This window comes from Liolophura sinensis, chromosome 3, assembly GCF_032854445.1.
Source record: "Liolophura sinensis isolate JHLJ2023 chromosome 3, CUHK_Ljap_v2, whole genome shotgun sequence".
Classification (NCBI taxonomy): Eukaryota; Metazoa; Mollusca; class Polyplacophora; order Chitonida; family Chitonidae; genus Liolophura; species Liolophura sinensis.
The window spans coordinates 15,918,703-15,944,694 of NC_088297.1; the positions used below are offsets into that span (position 1 = coordinate 15,918,703).

The 25,992-nt window shown below is 39.3% G+C and overlaps 1 protein-coding gene across 1 annotated transcript; it reads right to left on the bottom strand.

Moving 5' to 3' along the window:
* Nucleotides 1-862: 862 nt before the first annotated feature.
* On the bottom strand, nucleotides 863-23,368 carry LOC135463868 (organic cation transporter protein-like). Its single transcript, XM_064741324.1, has 9 exons — nucleotides 22,802-23,368; nucleotides 12,086-12,316; nucleotides 9,761-9,957; nucleotides 8,360-8,590; nucleotides 6,243-6,377; nucleotides 5,222-5,298; nucleotides 4,964-5,069; nucleotides 4,171-4,243; nucleotides 863-2,116 (listed from the first exon to the last, which is right to left on the bottom strand). Exons 1-9 carry the CDS (start codon nucleotides 23,114-23,116, stop codon nucleotides 1,901-1,903), a joined length of 1,581 nt encoding a protein of 526 aa, XP_064597394.1. The 5' UTR covers nucleotides 23,117-23,368; the 3' UTR covers nucleotides 863-1,900.
* Nucleotides 23,369-25,992: the final 2,624 nt, after the last annotated feature.

Consider the following 25,992-nt stretch of genomic DNA (forward strand, 5'->3'; position numbering starts at 1 on the left):
TAAGCGTTTGTTTTCAAGACTTTTCAGCGAGTAACAGATTTTAAAACCTTTATTGCCACATTTTCCATTCTAAACAACCGCGTCCACTTTAGAACTTTACAAGATAATTAGTAACTATACGCAGATACGAAAACAAGACAGTTTTCACTAAAAGCGTGCATATTAAGTATACCTCAGTAGAAATGCACAGATGTCTTTTTAGATATATTCCACACAAAAAATCATTAAGAACAAAAAAAAAAATAACACTGAACATAAAAATATAATAACTAACGATGATGGGCATGACTGCTATTACGTAAAAGCGATCCGTTATTAACAGTCATCTACCTTATAATCCAGATGATAGAAATTCTTTCTCTCCCACAGCTTTATTAATAGTTTGTACATGGAGTATTTTACAATTTCTTAAACTTTTAAAAAGTCCAGTTTAGGAACAATATAATTAAAACAGGGCTATATCATGTAATCTCTTTTTAAACGTAACAAATAAACACATAAAAAAATTGCCATGTTTCTTGCATGGCATAAACCTATGTAAAGAGTTGAGTAGATGTTAAATACATCTGTCACATCTTTTTCTGATTATAACGTAAACAGTCATAAATATTAAAATCTCAGATAAAATAACACATTTATCTGTTATACAGGAATTTCAAATGTTGCAGTTAATCTAAACATCCATACTGTTTACGTGAGCGGTACAGGTAATCTTAAAACCGAAGCCCGAAAGGGACAGAACTCTTGCTGCTTTACAAGTTCTCTGTTGCAATAACAGAATATATATATATATATATATATATATATATATATATATATATATATATATATATATATATATATATATATATATATATATGAATATCAAAACAAATAAATCAACACATTCAAAATAAAGCTAATGCAAATTTAAAACGTGCAAAAATTCAGATTCTCTCTTCCAAAATATCATATATCATAAACAAAATAATGTCCCCGTCTTTATCAACTGGAGGCAATTAATATAATGTCTTGCTACAAAATACATGCAATTAATAATTGCAGACACATACACCTTACAGCGCATGCGCCCCTCCGTACGCTCTCTTTCCATCGTGGCACCTATCAATTTTATTTTACAGAAATCCTGAATAACGCTAAAGTCACTGGGATGTGACAGCGAAGACACGAGGTGATGTCAGCAAAAACATCTGTTTCAACCTATTCTACATTTATTTATTTATTTTTTTGAACTATTTATTTAATTGATTGGACATTTACGCCGTTCTTAAGAATACTTCACTTGTAAGATGGCTGACAACATTATGGTGGGAGAAAACCGGGCACAGCCCATCCACAAGTTGCTGACAGGCCATCTCACGTCCTTTTCTATATTAATACTTGCTATATAAGCATTCTATTTATCTAATGCATGCGCAGGTGATTCGAATGGACACCTAAAATAATTATATGTAAGATATTATTGTTGAGGTAGTCTATAGTCTACAATCCCATTTGTTCGGCATGTTCAAACTAGTCTAGTGATCACAGTGGTGTAAACAAAGCTTAGAGACAGTGTTGTGTCCACAATCTTCATACCTAAGACAACACCTGCAAAATGTTTACAAAATACTGGCTGTTCACTTACTGGATCTAAAGTAAAACGTACCTACTCCAATTCTGTCCAATACGTAACCTCTACATACGCGAAGAGGTCAAAGCTGGGCACCCGTCAATACTATGTTTCAAAACACAAATGAGTGACAGTGCCGACTTCATTTCCACAAATAACGTGAGCAAGAATTCAGTTGGACGATCTCCCGATCGGATGAGAGCGCAAAATTTCTAAAAATTTCTTAAACTAGGAAATGTAGTTAAACCTTTTTGTGTCGGACAGAGATACAGAGCATTTTTCTTTCATCTAGAATTTTGTCTGTTTGGTTTCGGTTGGCTTTGACTCTGACAGGTTGTAGGCCTTGGATCTGCGTGCGCAGCCCCAACCCATGTTTTCTGAGTCCTCGAGCGTGTCAGGAAGTTCCCGATTCAGGGTTTCCGGTAAGAGCAAACCCAAAATGGCGGCGGCTATAGACAGAGCTCCGAACAAGATGAATGGCAAAGGTTTGTAGGTTTCCGCTCCCTGGAGAACACAGAATAAGTACGGCGTTATTATTACTTATTTCGAATAAAGTTTGAACAAGATATGACCCTCTTTGGCAGCAAGAGTATTTACAAGTATAGCTGACATGAGATCAGACAGGGAAAAGGTAACAAATTTGTGGGGAAAAAAACAAGCTTTTGTTGAGGTGTTGACCGGAGTAAATTTGAGTGAAATAATCCTATAATCCTATCAAATACATATATGTAATTAACGTCCAGAGGCTATTTTATGCATTGCACTGAAAGGTAAGACAACGAAAAACTGAACTAGATGGCCCGGTGTCAGTGTAACGTGAATGGGTGGGATGTCATATCTGGTGTTTTCGGCATGATACCTCAGTGGCGAAAGTCCTCTGGCTGTAAGGACTCGCCATGCCCCGAAAAGACATAGTACATACACACACACACGATGACTCCATGTCGTCATATGACTGAAAGCTTGTTCAGTGTGACGTAAAAAGAAAAATGAAGTATAGTAAACGTACATAATTTATACATCGTCAACAGAAAATAATGTCACCCTGCGTCAAAACGCATTGAACTCCGCACAAACATTCAGCATGCCACTGGTTTTTAAATAATTATAACGTCACCCGAGGCAATGGGTTCTTGCCGTCGAAACCGAGCTTCTGGGTTTCATTATTATGAATTACAAAAAGTACTCTAATTTCATTTTCCTCACAATAATATAGACTTCCAACATATCCACATGTAGAGCCTGTGTTGTTACGTGTCACAGACAAAAGGCAACTTCGGTAGCGAGTATGACTGATTTTACAGAAAGTCTCAATACAGGCGACTCGCTCAAAGAAATAGACTATAGTCATGTTTACGGTTGCTTGAAATCTCAAAATGCCCGATTTCATACTAAAAGGGGAAGGACGTGAATTCCCTACGGCAGAGCTCTTTCCAAATCATTTCCTACCATAGTGACAGTAACCAGAATGGTTTGTTTCAGTTGCCAAACCTGGAGCTAAGGTAAACCATAGTTCCTGAACAAATCATACTGATTATATTTAAATCATAATACCTATGGATTGGGATAGCAATCTATCTGATTATTATGCCAACAGCTATTCATTCACAGACGTGTCTGAAAATAGATACAAATACTTTGTTGCTGTTTCGGTCTTGTAATATTTGGTTGCTAATTAAGCACTATGGGATACATAGTTTGTAGTTCAAGTTCGTAAGTAAGCATAGGGGACGGTGGGGGAGGGGCGCCTCTGTGGCTCAGTCGGTTAGCGCACTAGCTCAGCGTAATGACCCAGAAGCCTCTCACCAATGAGGTTGCTGTGAGTTCAAATCCAACTGATGTTGGCTTCCTCTCCGGCTGTACGTCGGACTGTCCTTCAGCAAACTGTGGATGGTCGTGGGTTTGCCCCGGGCTAAGGCTGGCCGCCGTCGTATAAGTGAAATATTCTTGAGTACGGCGTAAAACACCAATCAAATAAATAAAAAAATAAGTGCGGCATGTATCTCGTTGTTTTATGGTTTCATGGTATCCATGTAACATATAGGTTCATGGTTAAGTAATGTAACTTAGAGGTTCATTGTTCGATAGCGTTGCTTGGTAGTTGATGGTTTGGAAATAGCTTATTTGTTTACACTTAAGTATATTTAGTTTATTTATTTAATTAGTGTTTTACGCCGTAGTCAAGAATATTTCACTTATACGACGGCGGCCAGCATTATAGTGGGAGGAAACCTGTCAGAGCCCGAGGGAAACCCACGGCCATCCATTGGTTGCTGCACACCATTCCACGTACGGCCGGAGAGGAAGCCAGCATGAGCTGGATTTGAACTCACAGCGACCGCATTGGTGAGAGACTCCTGGCTCATTATGCTTCGCTAGCGCGCTAACCACTGAGCCCCGCAGGCTTCTTGAGTTAGGTATAAGGTAAGTAACTGTTTGGTTACTTGTTAGGTACTGTAACTTATTAGGCTATGGTTAAGTATTGTACCTTGCTGACTGATGGTTAAGCTCTGTTCAGTTCTTGTTGGTTTATGGTTGAGTGTTTGGCTGGTACTTACCAGTAAGTTTATTTGTGGCGCCAGAAGACCTCCGATCCTCGTCCAGAAAACACACGAACCCAAACCAACATTCCTGAAGTTCAAACAGATATTCGTGTCGAAAAAATGTGACAAGAAGGAAAAAAACATATTTATACAAGGGCAATGGACGTATTCAGGTGACAAGCCTTTCGTATTAAGTTGAAATTAATAAATAAATTAACTGAAGTTGTGTAATCAACTCATTAATTCCTCCTAAAGTAACTAAGGAATGGCTTTGTAGAACACACGTCTGCACCATATCTTCAGTTGTTGCTAATGGTGAAGTAAGCCAATGTCTTTAAAGTTCAGAGCATTATTCTTACATGGACTGCATTTCTGTGTTATCAATTCCTCTTACAATAAGAAAAGGGAGTTTCGGAATCTCACATGTTTTTGCAGTGGACAGATGCGAAGAGTATCGTTAATGAGTACCACAAACCATTTCCTTAAATTCAGTGATACTCAACTTGATCAAGTCTTTCCAACATCACTGGTAACTGCTGACTACATCTAATTGCAAGTAACTATCTTTTTTCGTTTACATTACAATGTATATACTGGTATATACTTTTAGAGATTGTAATGCTATGAGTTTATTAATGGAACTAATGATGGGAATTTGAAATTGCATGTCGTTTTACCGATTGACGGTCTGGATTGTGATTTAGGTACTTCGCTTTTTATTAGACAGATTCTTATCTGACAAAACAAGCGAGAGTTGGATTCGAAAACGCAATCTCATTGGTCAGATGGTAAGTTTAAGATACACTACCTGAGAACTGTAGGGTATAGCTCTGATGTGTAGAGAAACATGACACTGAAGGCTCCAGCCATGCCGAATCTGCCGACCAACGCTAATACCGTCTTCGCTGTTTGGTCTGAAACATTATTTTAATATTCTTATGGACATATGTGTCTATTTGATTGGTGTTTCACACCGTATTCGAGAATATTCTGTTTCTTATTTTCCTCAGACCGCGGTAAGAAAAGTAATTTTATTACTAGTAACAATTTAGGTATTTACGCTTACCTGTAATATTGCCAGCCACAATACAAGCTATCCCGCCTGCGGCAAAGTACGCCATCATTGGCCATCGTCGTCCGCAACTGGAAGTGAAAACAACATACAGAACCGATACGAAATACTTGAGCAAAAAAAAAAAGACAAATTATCTTGAAATTATATTTAATGCTACGCGAAGCTATATAATCCAATACAAAGGGCAATTCAGTTTTGCTGGCTCGAGTCTAGCTTTGCGTTGCATTTTCATTTTGTGAAACATCCGGTGATCTTACTTATAGGTGGGACAAAAAGACTACAACTCTTTTCCATGACAGATGTCAGATTTATGAGTATATTAAACTGCAGTGGCCTTCACCAGATACCTGACAGGTCTATTGACAGCAGCAGCTACATCTGACTGACGCCACATGGGTCAGGAAACGCTGACCTAACTGGTCAGAAATCTCTCACCCTTAGAAAAATGGGGGACGTGCTGTAGTTTAATCTCAGTCATAATGGCTTGTTTACGGAACAGGTTATGTCTGTGTAAGGCTGAGCTGTGCTGTCTCTCTCTCTCTCTCTTAGACCACTAGGGTACGGGCTGTGGTTTAGTCTCAGCTCTCACCTTGTTAGTCAGGAACATATCACCTCACTGGTCACGAGCCTTTGACATTGCTTTTCAGGAATCTTTGACCTTACTGTTCACGAGACTTAATACTTATTGTTCAAGACCTATGGCATTATTGGTCACGAGAAGATTGACATCATTTGTTAGGAACGTTTGACATTATAGACCAGGAATCTTTGATTCCATTCGTCAGGAACACTTGAACCTATTCGTTAGGAAATTTTGAGTATATTTGTCAGGGAAAATAGGGTACGGCGGCGACAACCACGTCACGGGCGAATAAGCTATGAAAGAGAAAAGGTCACTCTATAGTGAGTTAATTTAACAAATATTTTGGTATATATCTACATTGTAGTCATTATGATATAGTTATAAAATACCAAAAAAAAATAATAATAAAATATAAAACACTCAACTTACTAGTACAAAATTAGTATGGCTAAGAGATAGGCACCAATCTCTACACCAGCACCAATAATGAAGTTTGTGTATTTAAATCCGTCCAGTCTTCCTGTGTTGAGAATAAGACCGTAATAGCCTATGGACACTGCAAACCTGTGGGGAAAGAGAGAAGGAAGAATTAAATATATCTATGACCTCATTAAAAATATTGGACCAGTGCCACAAAGTGTTTTTCTTTACTGAAATCAAAATTTGAAAGTTATATATATGGCGTAGTTAAGGCTCAAGAATTTCAGATATACGTATAACACTTATTAGGTGGTGACACTTGAAGCGTTGAAGCGTTTAAATAAGAATTTATATTGTTATTGTTATTGAGCCTTTGACATTGTTATTCACAAAACATTTGTCCAAGTGGCCCCAGAAACCTAGACAATGTCCTTTACGAAAAAAGATAAGTATGGCTTATGAAGATTAGGAAAGGAGGCGCACTTAAGAAACCAGACGGAACATTTTAATGACACGAATGATGCCATTCGGAATCGAATGACACAACAGGGTGTACAACACCATTTCAAAACAAAACTTCACAGTGTCCTAAAGTGTCCTGGGTAAAACCGCAAAGTATCCTAAAGTGTCCTGAGTAAAACTGCAGAGTATTCTAAAGTGTCCTGGGTAAAACTGCAGAGTATTCTAAAGTGTCCTGGGTAAAACTGCAAAGTGTCCTAAAGTGTCCTGAGTAATACTGCAAATTGTCCTGAAAACGATACCTTTGGTAAATTCCGAACAATTTGTCCCATGTGAGGTCCATTAATATGACGTCCATTAATACATATCATATCTTGATGACGTCATGTATTCTGGCGAAAAAGGAACAGTTGCATTGGTTTAAATAATGTCTTTGCAGCTTAAAGCCAATAATTGAACTGTTTACTTTTATACGTTGCATTCTGTGAACTAGGGGAGACAACTATTTGACTTCAGAATGACTGTAAGAACAAACTATTTCTCTCTTCTTAAGTTAAGATTATTGACCAATCAGCTTTAATAGCTTACACTGATGCTGAGTTTGAAGTAAACCATGTGGAGAGCAAGTCCAGCACTTTTTCATCTCCAAACAAATTCTACTAAATGATATTGTTTCCAGACTGTATTCAACAGGAAAAGTGAGTAGAAACCTACTGCAGATGCGTAATTACATTTCTAATGAGAAAACAAACTCCAGTTTAAAGTTAAAGTGATATATTTTGTTTGAAACTTGTTCTCTTGCAATGTTGTTGTTGTAGTGTGATCAGAAGATGTTAACTGGGCAATATTTTGAAATGAATGACTCACTATATTATTTTTGTTTTGCTTAAGGTTTTACGTAGTCATAATTGGAGGCTACTGTTATAGAAGTGAAAATTGAACAAGGTCCCTGAGATCTGACTTGAGTTATGTCTTTCCTGTATCTCGAATACAACAGTCTAAACCTGAGAACAAAGTAATCCCAATACCACTGCTATGGTCAAGCGTAAATGAAAACGATAGAACAATTTTGTTTCCGTATGACCCGTTTAGATTAGTATTGGTACCCTGTAAATTGATCATAAATTAGGAAGTAATCTGTACAAAACAGCCAAAACAGGTTTAAGCTGTTAGCACGCCGGCGCTATTACCCAGGAGCCCCTCAACAATGTCATCGCTGTGAGTTCTGTTAGTGTAGCACGTGTATCTGTCTTGAGTACGGCGTAAAACACCAATCAAACATGTAAAAAATCTTACGACGTCTCTGGCTTTGATTTATTTATTTATTTGATTGGTGTTTTACGCCGTACTCAAGAATCTTTCGGCGGCCAGCATTGTGCTGGGACGAAACCGGACAGAGCCCGGGGGAAGCCACGACCATCCGCAGGTTGTTGGCAGACCTTCTCACGTACGGCCAGAGAGGAAGCCAGCATGAGTTGGACTTGAACTCACAGCGACCACATTGGTGAAAGTCTCCTGGCTCATTACGCTGCGCTAGCGCACTAATCAACTGAGCCACGGAGGCCCCTCCTCTTGATTTGTATAATACAGAGAGTATTCCGTCTACTAACCTAGCAAGACATTCGACCTTTTTCACATCTAGAAACAACAGTAAATAGTTTACTTACCAAATATACCACAAGATGATTGATCGTTTAAGAGTATTTCTATTTCTGAAGATATGTGAGATGTTATACACAACGCCGTCGGGAGGCTGGTCTTCATGCTCTTTTAGAATAGCCACAGCTTCCGGGGGAACTTCGGAGAGACCGTTGTACTTAGCAATTTTCTGAGTCAGCTTTTCTGCTCGCAAATACTTCCGTTTCGAAAGAAGCCATCTTAGAGACTCTGGAAACAACCTACAATACATAGTGAAGATCAAACATTCGACACATAGAATCAAAGAGCAACTGAGATGCATATGTTGATTAACTTATGAACTAGCATGGTACACGCTTTGAATACTCAATCAATTCTTTTTCCTAGAGCAACTTTTACGCCTTGTCGTCATCACTGAAAACTTCTGACGGTTTATATTTAGGATGACTTTAGCATTTTGAGTGGTTAATAACCAGTGACACTTAATAAATTGCAATTAAAATCACTGCATTTATTTTACCTAATTCTGCTTAAATCATGGTGCTAGGGGACGTGTAATTTGCAACTGTTTGAGCATTTACATGAACGGTTAGAATAAAACCCCGTTTAAACCTGTCTATCTGATTTTGTATCACTTTAAGTCTTTTAATATTTATACACATTCTTGGTGCTTTGGTGGTTTGTTGGAATTATTGATCAGGAACATCCATTGATGACAATGACATGTTTGAAGGTGTTAAAGGCGTTCTTAGAATGTTGTCATACAAATATACGAAATGGGTCGATGTAATGTCTTAAATGTGCTACATTAAAGGTCATTTTAGACTACAGCCTGACTACAGACTACAGAATCAGTCAGGACATATTTGATACCTTATCGGTTATTTCAGTTTACAAGAGACTTAAAATTCGCCTCGATATTTCATTTTGTGGAATAGTATATGAAAAAGGAATTCTAAACAAAGGTCCAAACAGCTCATGCGCCTTTCACAGTCTTTTTTTTTTAACTTTTCTATGAAACTACCGTAAGTATAGTTAAATTTTAAATATTCTTATTTAAGGTGTTTAAATTGTTTTTGTATTATGGTGGGAGAAAACCCACGACCATCCGCAGGTTGCTGTCAGACCTTCCCAGGTACGGCCGGAGAGGAAGCCAGCATGAGCTGGACTTGAACTCACAGCGACCGCATGGGTGAGAGACTCTTGGGTCATCACGCTGCGCTAGCGCGCTAACCGACTGAGCCACGGAGACCCGGTTATTTTTGTAGGGGATATTAGAGAAAATGTATGCAGAGAAAATAAAAAAAATGAGTAGATGTATAATCTTTGGAAACAGTAAGTGGTCTCTTTGTACACTGTATTATCAGTTATCATAACTACTCAGTGTATTCCCTGATGATTATAGCAATGTAAAAAAAAGAAATCCTTGCCAGACGTAGAAAACAGTGAGGAGAATAAGAAGAGAAAAGCATCGTTGCATCCATCTCCAGTCCCGGATGAGGTAGGCGATGAGGGCCAGTATGAAGACTCCGAGCCCCCAGAATACTTCCAAGACACAGGCCGCGACCCCACGGTGCTTAGGGGAGAAGTACTCCATGATCATAGATACGTTGACGATCTGTAAACCCTGGAAAAAAACATACAAGGAAAGGGATAGGCATGGCCTACGGTTGCCGTTAAATGACAATTAGCGACTGATCGCATAAAGTGAGAGAATGCCCGTAAGATACTTTCCAGTCCGGTGGTTTAATCGGTCACTTTGGTTTTCTGAGCGAGCTTCATGTATATTTCTTGAATGCGGTTTTAAACACCAATTGATTCATCAATCAATCAAACAAGTAATCTGACAACAAAGCTGAGACATGAAACATGATTAAAACGTTTGTTTACAATGCTGGCAGTTCAATTTCTGGAAGATTAGCAGATGATAGGAAACGCTAAGTCCGTCAAAACTTTAACATGACGAACACTGAACCCTGATTATTTATTTATTTACCAAATACCAAAGTACCACAGTATATAATTATAAAACCCAAGAAATTACATCCGTCACATATAATACAACCGGATATGTTTGTGATGTTTAAATTTATATACACATATTTTATGCTGCATGAACTCCCTAAGGATTTCATGGATATTTAAATAATTTTTAACTACGAATGGCCGTATGACCTAGACATTTATCTGGTGTTTGTTTATTTATTTATTTATTCGATTGGTGTTTTACGCCGTACTCAAGAATATTTCACTTATACGACGGCGGCCAGCATAATTGTGAGAGGAAACCGGGCAGAACCCGGAGGGAGTCCATGATCATCCGCAGATTGCTCTCAGACCTTCCCACTTACGGCCGGAGAATCTTGTGTTTATTGTTATGAGTGTGTGTTTATATAGGTATGTTCAGGTGTCTCCTTCTTATTGCATTATTTTCCTTTGTGGTGATATCTAAGTGTATATTTTCATACCTCCAAGGTCAGTGATAACAACTTTATTGCGAGCTAATGGTTATTTGTTTTTCAACCGACGATAAATAAAGTACATCTGTCTATCTAGCTAGCTTGTGTAAATGTACTTTGTGTAAATGTACCTCAACGTCGTAAAATTTGTTCACTCGTGTAAAAGTGTATTATATTCTAATTCGGTCACTATATACCAGCTCCTGTTGTCTCATTGTTTTAAATTGTATAGACCCATTGTATACTTCAACCGTGAACGTGAACTGTGTTCACCATGAAACTTGTACATAATGATTTGTTCACTTTGTTTTTGTATGTAACTTCAGTATAAATAGGGATTCTTTTTGTTTAACACCTTGCTCTGTTGAAGGCGATATGTTGTCGCCGCAACGTCAGTAAAAAAGATACATTGTCCAGTAGAACAGATTTATAGATTTGATATCAATCTATCTGTTTTCACTGGAAAGTTGGGTTCAAATTGCTAAGAGAAGCTGGTCGACAGGTGTGGACCCATTTGCTGTTTCTATATGTTGCTTTCACCAATGAAGTCACCATTAAGAATGAAGTCACCATTAGAAGTCACCATTAAGAATGAAGTCACCATTAAGAATGCAGCCCCCACTGAATTGACTACGGCTTTACTTCAAGGGAACTACAAGGTTGCCGTTGAAGGGCGGTAGTTCACCTCTGACTGTCCGTCTGCATTTTTTATGACATAATATTTACCTTTAAAGTGTTAAGCTTAATAATATTTCAACTGGAAGCTATAGCGTACATCTTACCAACTATTGCTTGTCTCGATGGAACAAAGTTACACTAAAAAACTACTGTGTTCATTTTAAGAGCATGTTGTCTGGGTTATGCTAGAATGTATTCTGTTATTATAGCATAATATTCCGTAAAGTTCAACATAATATCCTGTCTCATAGAAATATTTTCAATATTCTTTCCGTGATGATATGACTTGGGTATAGATCTTTCTGAGAGCAATCAATTAATCATTACAAAACTATGAATACGCTTTTGATTAGAAACATCCAGTTCCACCTGTATACGCCACATAAGACTTTTATGATTTTCAAGCCACGTTCAAAAAGATTTGACGAATGGATAGGACAAATGGCACCCTGTGAACGCCACTAGACGCTGGAAGATTCGACAATGTATGCTAGTCCGTACAGGGTCCCATCTTACAAAGGTGTCGCAAACGCTACTACACGATGCCATGGACGTTACGCCAAGCGCATGATGCGACGGCTTCGTAAGACGGCCCCCTACATTGTAGCAAAATGTTACCTGCATCAGAAACCCCATGAAGAATCTCAGGATGGCGAAAACGACGTAGCTCTGTGCGAAAGACATTCCAATACCAACGCCCACGGGGAGGTACAGGCAGGCTATCAGCACAGGAAATCGACCAATGGCGTCAGCGACGTGGCCGAAAAATACACCACCGACCATCACCCCTACGAAGTAAATGGTTGTGGCCAGGTTGGACAGGTACTTCTGGTCGCATACCAAATCGAACTGTTATAATGAAAGAAAAGAGGTAAAACATAATAAATGTGACGATTGTTATTGCAATATGCTAACCAGGCCTCCGCAGAAATTTTGTTAATTCTTGCGCTCTCACAGTTCTCCCATTGTTCTAACGTTATTGTATGTTAAATGCGATGGTGACCCAGCAAACTGATTATTTCTAGGCCGGTGTCGCCTAGTAAATTGCAATTTTAGATCACTGCATGATTTGCCTAATTTTGTTTAAGCCATGGTGTTAGAGGTCCTGTAATTTTGGTACTATTTAAGAATTTACATGAACTGTTAGAATAAAATCCTGAGTTAAATTAAGAGGAGGCCGTTTTTCACCGAGTAGACTATATGTGTTTGTGGCAATCCGCCAGATATCACACTACCGTCTTTGCTCTGGTTGTACTCTCTATGCTGCAAGCCTTTTATTATATTGGTTCCAAGCGGTTGACGACGTCCATGTGGCCGTTTAAACAAGTGGCCCTCTGACATTTGTGTATTTGACAGATGGGATCTCGTAAAATATTTCTTTTTGGTAACTGTAATGTGTTTTTGTTTATTTGCTTGATTGATTTATATATTTATTTGATTGGTGTTTTACGCCGAAATCAATAATATTTCACTTACACCACATCGGCCAGCATTAGGGTGGGAGGATTTATTTGTTTGATGATTAGTTCTCTGTTCATCCCACACTCACTGCTTGTGAAATCTTAGTGACAATAATGACGCGGTCTGCGGCGTCCGGGTGACCGTAGGGCGCTGTCTAAATTGTGACCGCAAGGCTCTGTCTAATTTGTGACCGTAGGGCGCTAAGTTGTGACCGGAGTGAGCTCTCTAAATTGTGATCGTAGGGCGCTGCCTAAGTTGTGACCGTAGGGTGCTGTCTAGGTTGTGACCGTTGGACAATCCGGTTTACTGTACCCAAAAAGCTGGTTTCATATCATCGAAACGCTCTTTCGCGTGACGTTAACCAACACTCAGATAAATACTGATATACATTATTTCGGTGATATCACGACAGTGTGTACTTGAAGCAGATCTGTCTGATTATATCATGTACATATATGTCGTCTCACAGGAATGACATGTCAGTACCTGAGGTGAACCCCACCCTCTCAAAGCCCACAAATTACCAACCCCCGCCCTACATAAGTTTCGCCCACAACACGCGGAACAGACACAGGACGGGTGTCCGCGATCTTCGTGCCTTCCGCAGGTGAGCGGAGGTCGCGCAGAGTGCGCAGAGGGTGCTTATCCGAAGGACACGAAGGTCGCGCGGCTTTGTCAAAACCGCATTCCCCGTGAGGTCACGACGATCGCTGTGAAAAACTGGGCGCTATCAGCCACAACAGTGTGGGGCTGTCTTGGCGTCACCTAGATCTTCACTTCAGTATTGTATCCCTAAGACCCTAAAACCTCGTCTTTTGTTTCTACTTTACCCCCAAAATACTTTGAATATCAGTGATAAGGCACCTTAAATGAAAGGAGCAAATAACCAGGGCAAATTCTAAACTGCACTCAAAATGATACTCGTAGATCACACGGCTTAATACATGTATGTTCAAAACATGTTATAAAAGGAAAGAAGCGAGCAAAATCTATATTCACTATAAAACAGCTTCTGGCACTGTGATGATTAGTGTACCAGTAAACAAACCGTAAAGATAAAGGTTTGATAATGCATTTTAGGTCACACATAACCGGTATCGCTTCGAAATCCGAACACCTTGACCTAGTTCATGCAGAGAGACTGAGGTTTATAGACACTTGTCATGACATCGCTGAAATTCAAGACGGAGAGTACATGTACACTTGAACATACTGACCCATATGTTCTCACAGGTTAGGTGAGAGAGATACGGTATAACGTCAAATGCTTTTGTACGTATAACTGATGAGACGTTCACAACATTCTGAAAGTTTTCGGTGGAATGATACGCTTGAGTTGATTTGTTTGTTTGTTTGTTTGTTTTTTATTTTTCTTTTGTTTTGTTTTCAGTGCGTAAGCCTGCGCAGGTAACACGGTGGTTTACGTGCCTCATTGCTTGAGCACGTGTCAATTACATGTAAACACATGAGCAGAAATACCGGAATCCATCGCCTTCAACCAGAAGTTCAGAGTGCCTAGTGGAAAACCACACACCTTCCCACGTGTTATGTGCAGACTTGCTCATCATATCCAATTCACTGCAAGTGGCCAATGTTTCATAACGAACGCAAGATTGCACAAACGCCCCACCATGCAGCGCGGTCGACTGCTGATTAATTAATTGATATATTTATTTATCTGATTTGTGTTTTACGGTGTACTCAAGAACGTTTCACCTCTACGACTGCGGCCCGCATTATAGTTGGAGGAAACCGAGCAGATCCCGGAGGGAACCCATGATCATCTTTCAATATCTCTTTAAAAGTGCTGGAATACATGATCACAACACCAGAGTTAGGTCATTAGATTTTCCTAGACCAATTCAAATTTAAAATTTTTCACTTTCGTTTTGTTATGCATCTTAAGGGCCTTGGGATTGGAACAAATTATCGACAAAGCTTCGCTGTATTTCGTCAATGTCTTTCTTTACAGGTAACTTATTTATTTATTTATTTATTTATTTGATTGCTGTTTTACGCCGTACTCAAGAATATTTCACTTATACGACGGTGGCCAGCATTATGGTGGATGGAAATCGGGCACAGCCCTGGGAAGCCCACCACCATCCGCAGGTTGCTGAAGGACCTTCCCACGTACTACAAGTAAATTAAAATCCCATCTAGTGTGCAGAGGTATATTTGTATTTTATTAATTTCTTTTATTTGGTTTGGTTAGATTATGTTGTCCGCTTCTGTGTATGTAAATATGATTCAAATTCTGCCCAATATAGGGCAAGCTCCTTGGAGCTTTACTCCCGCCATATGTAGCTCATGTTCCAATCCATTGTATCGTTGTTATTGCGTGTAAGGTGAACAAATCAAATCTAATTAAATGTGATCTATGCACACTTACGTGTATGTACGGCTACGAATCGTTTTATATTCTCTAAACATTTGGTTTCAGGTACCAATTCCGCTTTTCCCCCATCAGCTGTTTGAGCTGTGAAGGAAATCCATCCGCCTTCATTGGATTTAAAGGAGACAACAGATAGTCCTGATGGTACATCTTTTTTTTTATCTATATCTGTACAAAGACGAACAAGGTCTCCTTTCATGCCGCCTTTACGACAAAAGGGATAATTTCAATTCTGATATTGTAAATTACCCTTATTTGGATAGCAATATACCAAAGGGTCCTTCATATGGCGTATACATATCTCGCTTTGCAGCATTTGTCAGATCTTGCGTAAATTGTGATGACTTTAATCTGCGTCACAAGTCGTTACTTCAAAAACTAGTTTGTCGAGGATACTCCATCAAATGCCTTCATTCTAAGTTTTTCAAATTTTACAATGAGTATAACACTCGTTGGCAGGTATGGACAGAGCGTTCAGAATCTCTGGCGATCTGCATTGTGATCACCCACATAGACGGCGCTGTTATCCTTATGTACATATCTATCGCGTACACGGTATTTAACAACATAGATGGCGCTGGTTGCCGAGTTAAACCGTCTGTCTTGTAGACAGCCTTTATACAGACCAGCATGTCATGTGTAACATTATATATGGCGCCTCTTGTAGTATGAGATCCTTACATATTAACGGGAACGACGTAATCGTCCGTTACTTTTGAATCACAGTCTGTTCGGTTAGGGTCTGTAACGCTCGTTTCGAACTCTATCTAATACCGCTTAACCTGAGGCTAGGGGCCGTAAAGGCAGCCATGCTCATTACATATGCATGATGCCTTTATGAACAGTTGTAATCAAAGCGCGACTGAGATACCTTGTGTAATTGTTTTTTGACCTGGAACTCATTCATGGACTACCAATTTGAACTTTGATATGGAATTCATGCCTGGAATATCCACTGTCTGCCCGGCATCATTGAAAACTGATGTCCGCTTCTCTATAGCGTATTACCGGCTTTATTTCCTATTTGTATAATTTCTTATATACCTTTGTCTTTGGGAGGTAGTGTTAAACGTTGTTTTGGAAATGGATCTTACGATTATCGACTTAGAACGCCCTTTACGGACTACAAATTGTAAACGAATGTCGGGCATGACGCTTATATCTATATAACCTGTATAAAAATATGAACTGTTAAGCTATAGCTTTATGCCGTGTTACACTGTAGGTCTACATTTCGTGTGTATATCAGATTTAATATTTACCATTCTTTCCTTCTGTTACAATAAATACATGTATCATTCTGTTTCCTGAGTGGATTTACTTCGAAAATGTGTTCGCGGAAATTATTTTTTCCTTCATTTAATCAAGGCAATACTGAAAAAAATTCTTACAATAGGTTAATTTTCCTAGTTAAATTAGGGCTCGAATTACTCAAGCATGCCAAGCAGGTATTATGAAGGGTGTCTTTAATCCTGCGATGTCGCTAATCTTCGTAATTTGGGTCAGACGGACATTAAAATAAATGGGGGATGAATTATCACTTTGTAAAATTGCTTTCGCACATACCCTGAGCAATATTCAAAGAGATATCACCTGTTTTCACACGTTTGATGAGTAATTTTAATCAACAACCAGAATTTCAACCCCAGTCAATAATTCTTGATTCACTCAGTCAAGTGACTCGATTAGTTTTGGATTGATTTCAGTTTTAATCGTTCCCTTGTAGCCAGTCAGAAACCGTTAGCTTTGCCGTAACTGTCAAACGACCATTGCGTTGTTTTAAACCGCTTTATTTATTTGATTCGCTCCATGCACGTATACATCTGTCTCAAGGCAGAAAACGGTATATGTGTTAAGTCATCGTTTTAAGCCGCTTTATTTACGTGATTCGCCCCATGCGCTAATACATCTGTCACAAGTCATGTATATGAACGCTTAACAAATTCAACTGTTAAATCTAGCACAAAGTCTGTTATCTGCATGTGTGATTCTAGAATATATTCTGTTATTGCAGTAGATTATTCTGTTAAATTTAGCACACTTAATCTCTTAATTCAACATTAATTCAACCTATTAATTCAACGTATACATTGTATTCCACTAAAAGAACATTATGTTAAATGTGTTACAAAATTGTGTTATAATAACACTATACACAATACAATATATTATAATAACACAATACATCGTTGCATCGCTCAGACAGGATGAATTCAAACCTTGGACAGAGAATATGAACATTCTCGCTCTCACAGTGTTCTCATACAAGAGCCTTGGTTGATAAAAAACTGGCCACCTTTTGTGCAATTTTATATATTCCTAGAATATCACTTGTCTGCAACGTGCGGAAAGTTTCCGAGCCCGGTTTACTTCCACTATTATACTGTCCGTCTTTGTTCAAGTGAAATATTCTTGAGTCTGGAGTAAAACACCAGTTAAATAAATAAATTTAAAAAAATAATTAATTAATTAGTGAATTAAAAACTATACAATAATTACAGAAAGACAAACAAGTAAATATGTTAATATTTAATTCATCCTGCTTAAAGTTAATCCATCGAATTGACAGATATACTCGGCGTATAGCAGTGCACTGGTCCATATACTTGACGTATAATGGTATATGCCTGGGTTCGTTTACTCGGCGTATAGAAGTGCATGGGTTCATATACTTCTGGTATAGTAGTGCATGTCTGGGTTCGTTTACTCGGCGTATGGAAGTACATGGGTTCATATACTTGACGTATAATAGTGCATGTCTGGGTTCGTTTACTCGGCGTATGGAAGTACATGGGTTCATATAGTTGAGGTATAGTAGTGCATATCTGGGTTCGTTTACTCGGCATATAGAAGTGCATGGGTTCATATACTTGACGTATAATAGTGCATGTCTGGGTTCGTTTACTCGGCGTATGGAAGTACATGGGTTCATATAGTTGAGGTATAGTAGTGCATATCTGGGTTCGTTTACTCGGCATATAGAAGTGCATGGGTTCATATACTTGACATATAATAGTGCATGTCTGGGTTCGTTTACTCGTCGTATGGAAGTACATGGGTTCATATAGTTGAGGTATAGTAGTGCATATCTGGGTTCGTTTACTCGGCATATAGAAGTGCATGGGTTCATATACTTGACGTATAATAGTGCATGTCTGGGTTCGTTTACTCGGCGTATGGAAGTACATGGGTTCATATAGTTGAGGTATAGTAGTGCATATCTGGGTTCGTTTACTCGGCATATAGAAGTGCATGGGTTCATATACTTGACATATAATAGTGCATGTCTGGGTTCGTTTACTCGTCGTATGGAAGTACATGGGTTCATATAGTTGAGGTATAGTAGTGCATATCTGGGTTCGTTTACTCGGCATATAGAAGTGCATGGGTTCATATACTTGACGTATAATAGTGCATGTCTGGGTTCGTTTACTCGGCGTATGGAAGTACATGGGTTCATATAGTTGAGGTATAGTAGTGCATATCTGGGTTCGTTTACTCGGCATATAGAAGTGCATGGGTTCATATACTTGACGTATAATAGTGCATGTCTGGGTTCGTTTACTCGTCGTATGGAAGTACATGGGTTCATATAGTTGAGGTATAGTAGTGCATATCTGGGTTCGTTTACTCGGCATATAGAAGTGCATGGGTTCATATACTTGACGTATAATAGTGCATGTCTGGGTTCGTTTACTCGTCGTACAGGAGTACATGGGTTCATATAGTTGAGGTATAGTAGTGCATATCTGGGTTCGTTTACTCGGCATATAGAAGTACATGGGTTCATATACTTGACGTATAATAGTGCATGTCTGGGTTCGTTTACTCGTCGTACAGGAGTACATGGGTTCATACTGTTGAGGTATAGTAGTACGCGGTTAGAGCGTCCCGGGATCAAACCCGGGTCGGGTCATACCAAAGATTTTAGAAATGGTACTTGTTGCTGCCTCGCTAGACGCTCAGCACTGAGAGGTTAGAGAAAGGAAATAGGACTGGTTGGCCTGGTCCCAGTACAATGCGACTGGATGGAATGCCATGTCTTGCGTCTTCGGCATGATGCTTCAGTTGTGGCAGCGCTTTGGTGGCATCGGCTCGCCCTGCCACAAGGAGACACAGTATATGTACACACGCCTGATGACCCTCGTTATCGTCATAAAATTGCTAAGTACGACATTAAACCCAAAGCATACATTCCTTCATTCACTCATATACTTGGCGCATAGTTGTGCAGGGTTCATATGCTATAGGCGTATAATAGTGCATGGGTTCATAAGCTATAGGCCTATACTAGTGTATGGGTTCATATACTAGGCGTACAATAGTTCACGGGTTCATGCGCTATACGTATTCCGCAGGCCTATAGTAGTACATGGTTTCAAATACTAGGCGTATAGTAGTGCATGGTTTCATGTAATAGGGAGTACGACGTTAAGCCCCAAGCACGCACTCACTCACTCACTCATATAGTAGGCGCATACTAGATGCATAGGAGTAAGTGCATGGTTTCATCAACTTGGCCGATGTATAGTGCAGGGGCCGATTTCATGAAGCTTACTTAGTGTTAAGTTGCCCTTAGCCAAGTGCACATTATGTCTCTCTGCAAAATACGTTGCCATGGTAGATAAGGGTTACTTAGCGAAGTGAGCTTTACGAAACCGGCCAAAGGGGTTCATATGCCTATAGCAGCGTGTTGTAAATGTCCAAGCAGACAACATATTCAAAGCCTGTCCGCGACTCTGAATAATGCATCCGGTACACACTTATACCTAAACACGCACAGCGTGAAGCAGGTTCCAGCGTTTACAAACGATAAACATTCGCCCTTTATGTGTTTATTGTGGTTTGGTATGCTTTACAAAAGAATTTGAGATTTGGTATACGAGGTCAACCGTGCGTTTGCACTCATGCGCGAGACAGACAAATAACATGTTAGCCCGCTATAAATATGCCTATAACGTCAGTGTACATGTGCGAGAGGACACCTATTTGCACAGATTGTAACCAGCTGAAAAACAAACACAGGTAGTTTTATTCCGAAATATGACGCAATTTTACGCCAAGTTATCCTATTTCGGAATTTAATTAGACCGCCATCAAGAGTGTTACATGTAGCTGGATACACAAAAGCACAGGCGCCGAGGGGATCTCTCCAATACACTCACTAGTGGTTCAAGTCCAGTTCATGCTGGCTTCCTTTCCAACCATATACGTGGGAAAATTTCCCCGGGCTGTGCCCGGTTTCCTCCCACCGCAATGCTGGCCACCGTCGTATAAGTGAAATATTTTTACCACAGAGTACCACATTCGAATCTACCAGCTCTATGTTCTTCCAAAAAGACCGCAGTTTTTTCTAATACTAGCAAAACAACAGACGTAAACTGTATTACACAATGAACTCTCCGAACGAGTGAACTGCATGTACCTCAGCGAAACCAGATCTCGTATTTTCAACGAAAAGAAGAATATTTCAGCAATACCCAGCTTGACGATCTCCCACAAATGAATCATAGTGTCCGTACTTAAATCCGAAATGAATTTGGTAAAATCTGATCTGTGTTCATCACCCCGCTTCGTTCAGTCACAGTAAGATTAGAACATTAAAATGCCTCAGCTTTTCACGGTACGGTTCACATCATTTGTCATTCTGGATTATGTTAATTTGCAATTGTATTTGATTTGCGAGTCATTCCAACATTGGTAGTGAGCTTTGAACCTGAGACTGTTAAACTTTATGTGCGAAGAAAAAAAACACAACCAAAAAAAAAAGACTGCTAGGACTGGTAGTCTGGTGCCTAATAATTTCATGGTAATTGAATAACAAAAAAAGAGAACAAAGATTGGGAGGAATGAACTGGATTTGAACCGTTGAATGCTAGGGCGATGTCCATTGGGAATGTGGTGAAAGACAGAGAATAGAAACATAAGAAACCCCATTGCTCTCACATAACAGTGCTTGCCCACATGTATAGAGAGACTGTTCCTTTCATTTACTGCTCTTGTCGCCAGACTACAGAATACGCGCCCCGTAGCCAGCACTCTACAGTGAACGGGCTTCATGCAGCCTAGCACGAAGCTCCCGCGTTTTTTGAATGTGAGGTTTTGTAAACTTTCGTACGTATGTACGCTGAGGAGAGGGGCGCGTCATACTTCATCTTTCTGCTAGGTTTTTTGGTCATATCGTTAAAACTATACCAAGTACAAAAATAATTCTTAGAGATTTCTAATGCTGACGTCAACTAATATTAGACAGTGTGTCTAATTAATCATTTTGAGCAGTTTTTAGACTTGACCTACTTTTAAGCTAATTTCATTGGTCAGTTACAGCACAACTTCCATACCAAAAAAATTTTTGTACAATATACGTACGGCAATCCACCTAAAACTTGCAAGGGAAATTTCATCCAAAGATCATTAGCCGATTTACGGAAAAAGATAGGTTTAAGCCTGTTAATACAATTCAATCAAATTCAACATGGCTGGTAAATCACGTGACTGGCCAAATAGCACGAAACGTCAAATGCTGCTTCATATGTTAGCTATTAAAATGGCCAAGTTTGTTTTTTCTATCTTTACCCGTTTTGGAGATACTGCAATTTTACGAGCTGACTATGAATAAAAATAACAAGTTTTTAAACGCGTTTTAATTGCAAAACTATCAGTCGTACCTCTGCAGTACTACGAGTCAAAAATGAAGATCTGTACTTGATCTATCGACTGGCCAATTTTCATCTTCATAGCTATTACGGTGTCCGGTCACGTGACATTTGAAAAATCACACTAAAATTAGCTATACTTGTAATTTAAAGAAAAACTATACAACGCAGGAAAAACTAAAACCACAGTTCTCTTTAACAGGTCTAATGACACCTAACTGCTACCTTATTTTTTTTTTCAAAAATCATCTACAAGCCATCACGTGACTAAAGCGACCAACAGTGAGCTTCCACATTTCTGGACCGATTTGCATAAAATTTTCAATCCTGGTAGTCTTATACAAGCATATCAAGTTTCAATGCAATTGGCTCAGCGGTTCTGGGGAAGAAGTTTTTTTTTAAATTTCCATACTGCTCCAATATGGCCGAAAAGTGGGTCACAGGTGGGTAGAGTTTTATACTCCAGCAGGTAGCCCAATCGATTTGGCAGTGAACATGTGTAGAAAGTTAACAACTGTGACACGCAGTTTTCTCGCAAAAGGAAAACAAACAGTTGTCAGGTAAGAAGGAAAAAAATCTGAGCGAGAACTCAGATTTGGAGCAACAATACTAGTGAAATCCACTCGCTTTTAATAAGGGGTTCAAAATCGTCCTAATCTAGCTTTCGCGTGGATTCACTCCGTTTTCCTCCACTCATAAGTTTGACGTGTCATCTTATAATGTCAAAATTCTTGGGTACCTCATTGAATATGGGTACATGTAACTGTTAAAATTCAACCTGTAATTTCTTCTTTATTTGTTCTTTAGAGTTTACTAACTTACCTCGGTCACGATAGTCCATTCCCTCTCCTCTGTGACATAAGGTGTAGAGTGATTACATGTGGTACAGTTCTCGCGGACTTTACACCAAATGTCCGCCTTTACATCAGCGGGACAGCTATTGTCAGTGAGGTTCGTGGCTGCGCTCAGAGCCCCGGCGTCACAGCGGTACGACAGAGGTGGCGCTCCGAAAAACGCCATGCACAGGTGGTTAAAAGTAATTTGAAAGTAGTTAAAACAGAGAAGCAGGCACACAATGATCTGGTATCTCCCTGGACGACCTAAATACATCAGCAGCGTGTCCATGTTAAGCGCCATGTTTACTCTCGTCTACAATGAACACTGCGTGGGTTGTAGCATATACAAGTGTTTTTTTGTTGTGACACAACTTTCAAAACGGATGCAACAACGGAATGGGACGTCCTCCGTGTCGATTATCAGAGACCCCGAAAACTTGCTCCTCCTAATTAAAACCAGATACATTGACTTTTCAACTAAAATGAAGAGCCAGTAGCCCGTACAATCAGATGTAAAAATGGGAAGTTTAAGATTTGGTATACAGGTAGATCACAGCTCTATACTCCCAGGGTGTTGACGTCAAGCGATGACCTCGTTCAAAGAAGCTCTCTCAGCACCATATAGTAACGCCTGTACACATCTGACATTAAAGCACAGGTAAACATATGATGGCGAGGGGGCAGAGGCAGTTGTACTGCACACGATGTGCCCTGGGGACATGGCTGGGGTCAGCGTCGCTCCGATGGCCAATCGCAAACGGTCACTTTACTCCTTCACGTATACAATCCATGTTTAATCGAGCATGAGTATGTAGAGGTGTATATAATACGCACAGCACATGCAGGAACAGTATCGGAATGTTCCTTTCTCAAATAATTGTGAAAGCTATTGTAATAAAACTATTCCTGGCCTCCATGTAGGCCTTTATATTAACACACAGGTTAAGGTTCAGGTTACCCATGTAGGCCACTGCCTATATATATATATATATATATATATATATATATATATATCGGGCTGACCTTGTATATGTTGGTATATGTTATAGGCTTGTTGGTACAGTACAAGGCATGTTAACTGTAGGAAGTTTCAGGTGCTGCTTAGAATTCAGCATTGCCAACCCTGAATATAAAGTCAATTTCCGCTCTGACTGGTGGGCAAACAGTGTGTGTGACAATATGTGTCAGGATGACGCGCCTTCACTGATGTTTTCATGCCATTCAAGCTGGGACCGTAGGTTTGCAAGAGTCTATAGTTCTTACTTCCAATGTTATCGGACCCTTTGTAACAATAAGCAGCCCAAGATTCTCACGTCGTGTAGTCTTGCATGGAGTTCACTGGAGGCCACTTGAATTCCATACATCAGCCAGTGCGATTTAAAAATTTGGTGTCAAACACGCAGGGGGTTGACTCCTAGCCCTCGACCCGGTTTCATCCACTCATACATAGTACATTGGCTGTCGCTATGTACGTGAATTTTTTTTTTTAACAATGGAATATAAACACAAAAAATCTCTTGTCCATCATGGTTTTACATTGAGGCAGCACTACAAATACGCCAATGTGCTACAAGAATATAAACTGTTGTGAGATGGGTGAAAGGTCTTTTGAAATCAACGCTAGTGCAAATAAACGTGCCTAGAAATTTTTTTTACGCCGTCGTAGAAGTGAAATGTTCTTGAGTACGGTGTAAAAAACCAATCAAATAAAATAAAATAAATAAATTTCTTTTCAAACAGGATTTCCCAGGATTCCAGCAAATATATGCACTTGGATACAGTGAATATCTAAGTCCACGTTTGACACGAATTCTCTTCTCCTTGTACGTTAAATTCACACAGGCAGCTACACTGGATACACTGGATATAGGGCTTTGCATCGAGTGCCACACATTGTACATGACATACACAAGCCAACAACAGACTATTCAATTTGCTCTGCGTGAAAGGTTCTGCTTGGCTCTTTAAAAGTGTAAATGTTTTGTGAAAAGGCGTCCGTACAGAAAAATCACCGCAGAAAGAAACTTAATAGACCAATGTGGGCAAAGATACATACAATTACATTGTTATACCGAAAGAGAAAAAAAATCAGACCATATATCCGTCTATATATTATAAACAGGGTTAAACATCTGTAGGTCAGTTAAAACCTTATATCACTCTGAAGGCGGCATACTGTATACATGTAGTTTCATGTCTCACTTCTAAGTTCTTCTACAGCCCTTTTAATACAATTTCCATACTAATTTTGTTGTTCTTCGATGTATAGAGGTACCTTGATCTGAAAAAAGCATACATAGGTCTACACAGTTCAAATATAGCGCTGGCTGTGCGAACTGTCAGACCCTTGATCAATGAGATCGCGAGCTCGATTCCAGCTCTTGCTACTTCGGACGCGGTTTTAACCCCAAGAGGTTCGTCAAGTACATGTACCTGACAAAGGACGGTGCATGACTATGGTTTAATCCGGGCGTTCTGGATTCCTCCACCCATACAACTGGTTGCCATCATTCATGTGGAAAATTCGTAGTGAGTTAATGGGCTCTAAACACCAAATGCCACAATAATAATAATAATAATAATAATAATAATTGGTCTTCAGCAACCTGCGGATGGTCGTGGGTTTCTTCCGACCTCTGCCCGCTTTCCTCCCACCATAATGCTGGCCGCCGTCGTATAAGTGAAATATTCTTGAGTACGGCGTAAAATGTGGAAATACGTCAGTAAATTGCCAAAAGGACCTCAATATATCTGATCGCCATTGTACATCGTAAGGGAAATATTTCTTGATTAGCAATCAAATACATACCAAATGAAATAAAAGAAATTAAACAATTTAGTCAGTAATTCATCATCATACTGCACTACATGGTTGTATGAACATGGCACAGTTTAACAATATCACAGTTCTTATTTATGTGCAAAGTCGCAAAAAAAACAATGAAAAGCGACTGCATGCATTTAAAATATACTTCAAAATTTACTTACAAAATTAAAAGTCCTTTGCTTTGTGACAATATAAAAAGCAAAAATGTAAAAATTGCAATATTTAACCAAACTATATTATTAGCTGAATAGACTTGTCCATCCGGTCTGAGGCTTTGTGTAAGGGTTATAATCTATAACTACACTCTGAATCATGCGACAAGCAAGTACATGGCAGAAAGAAAGGAAAGA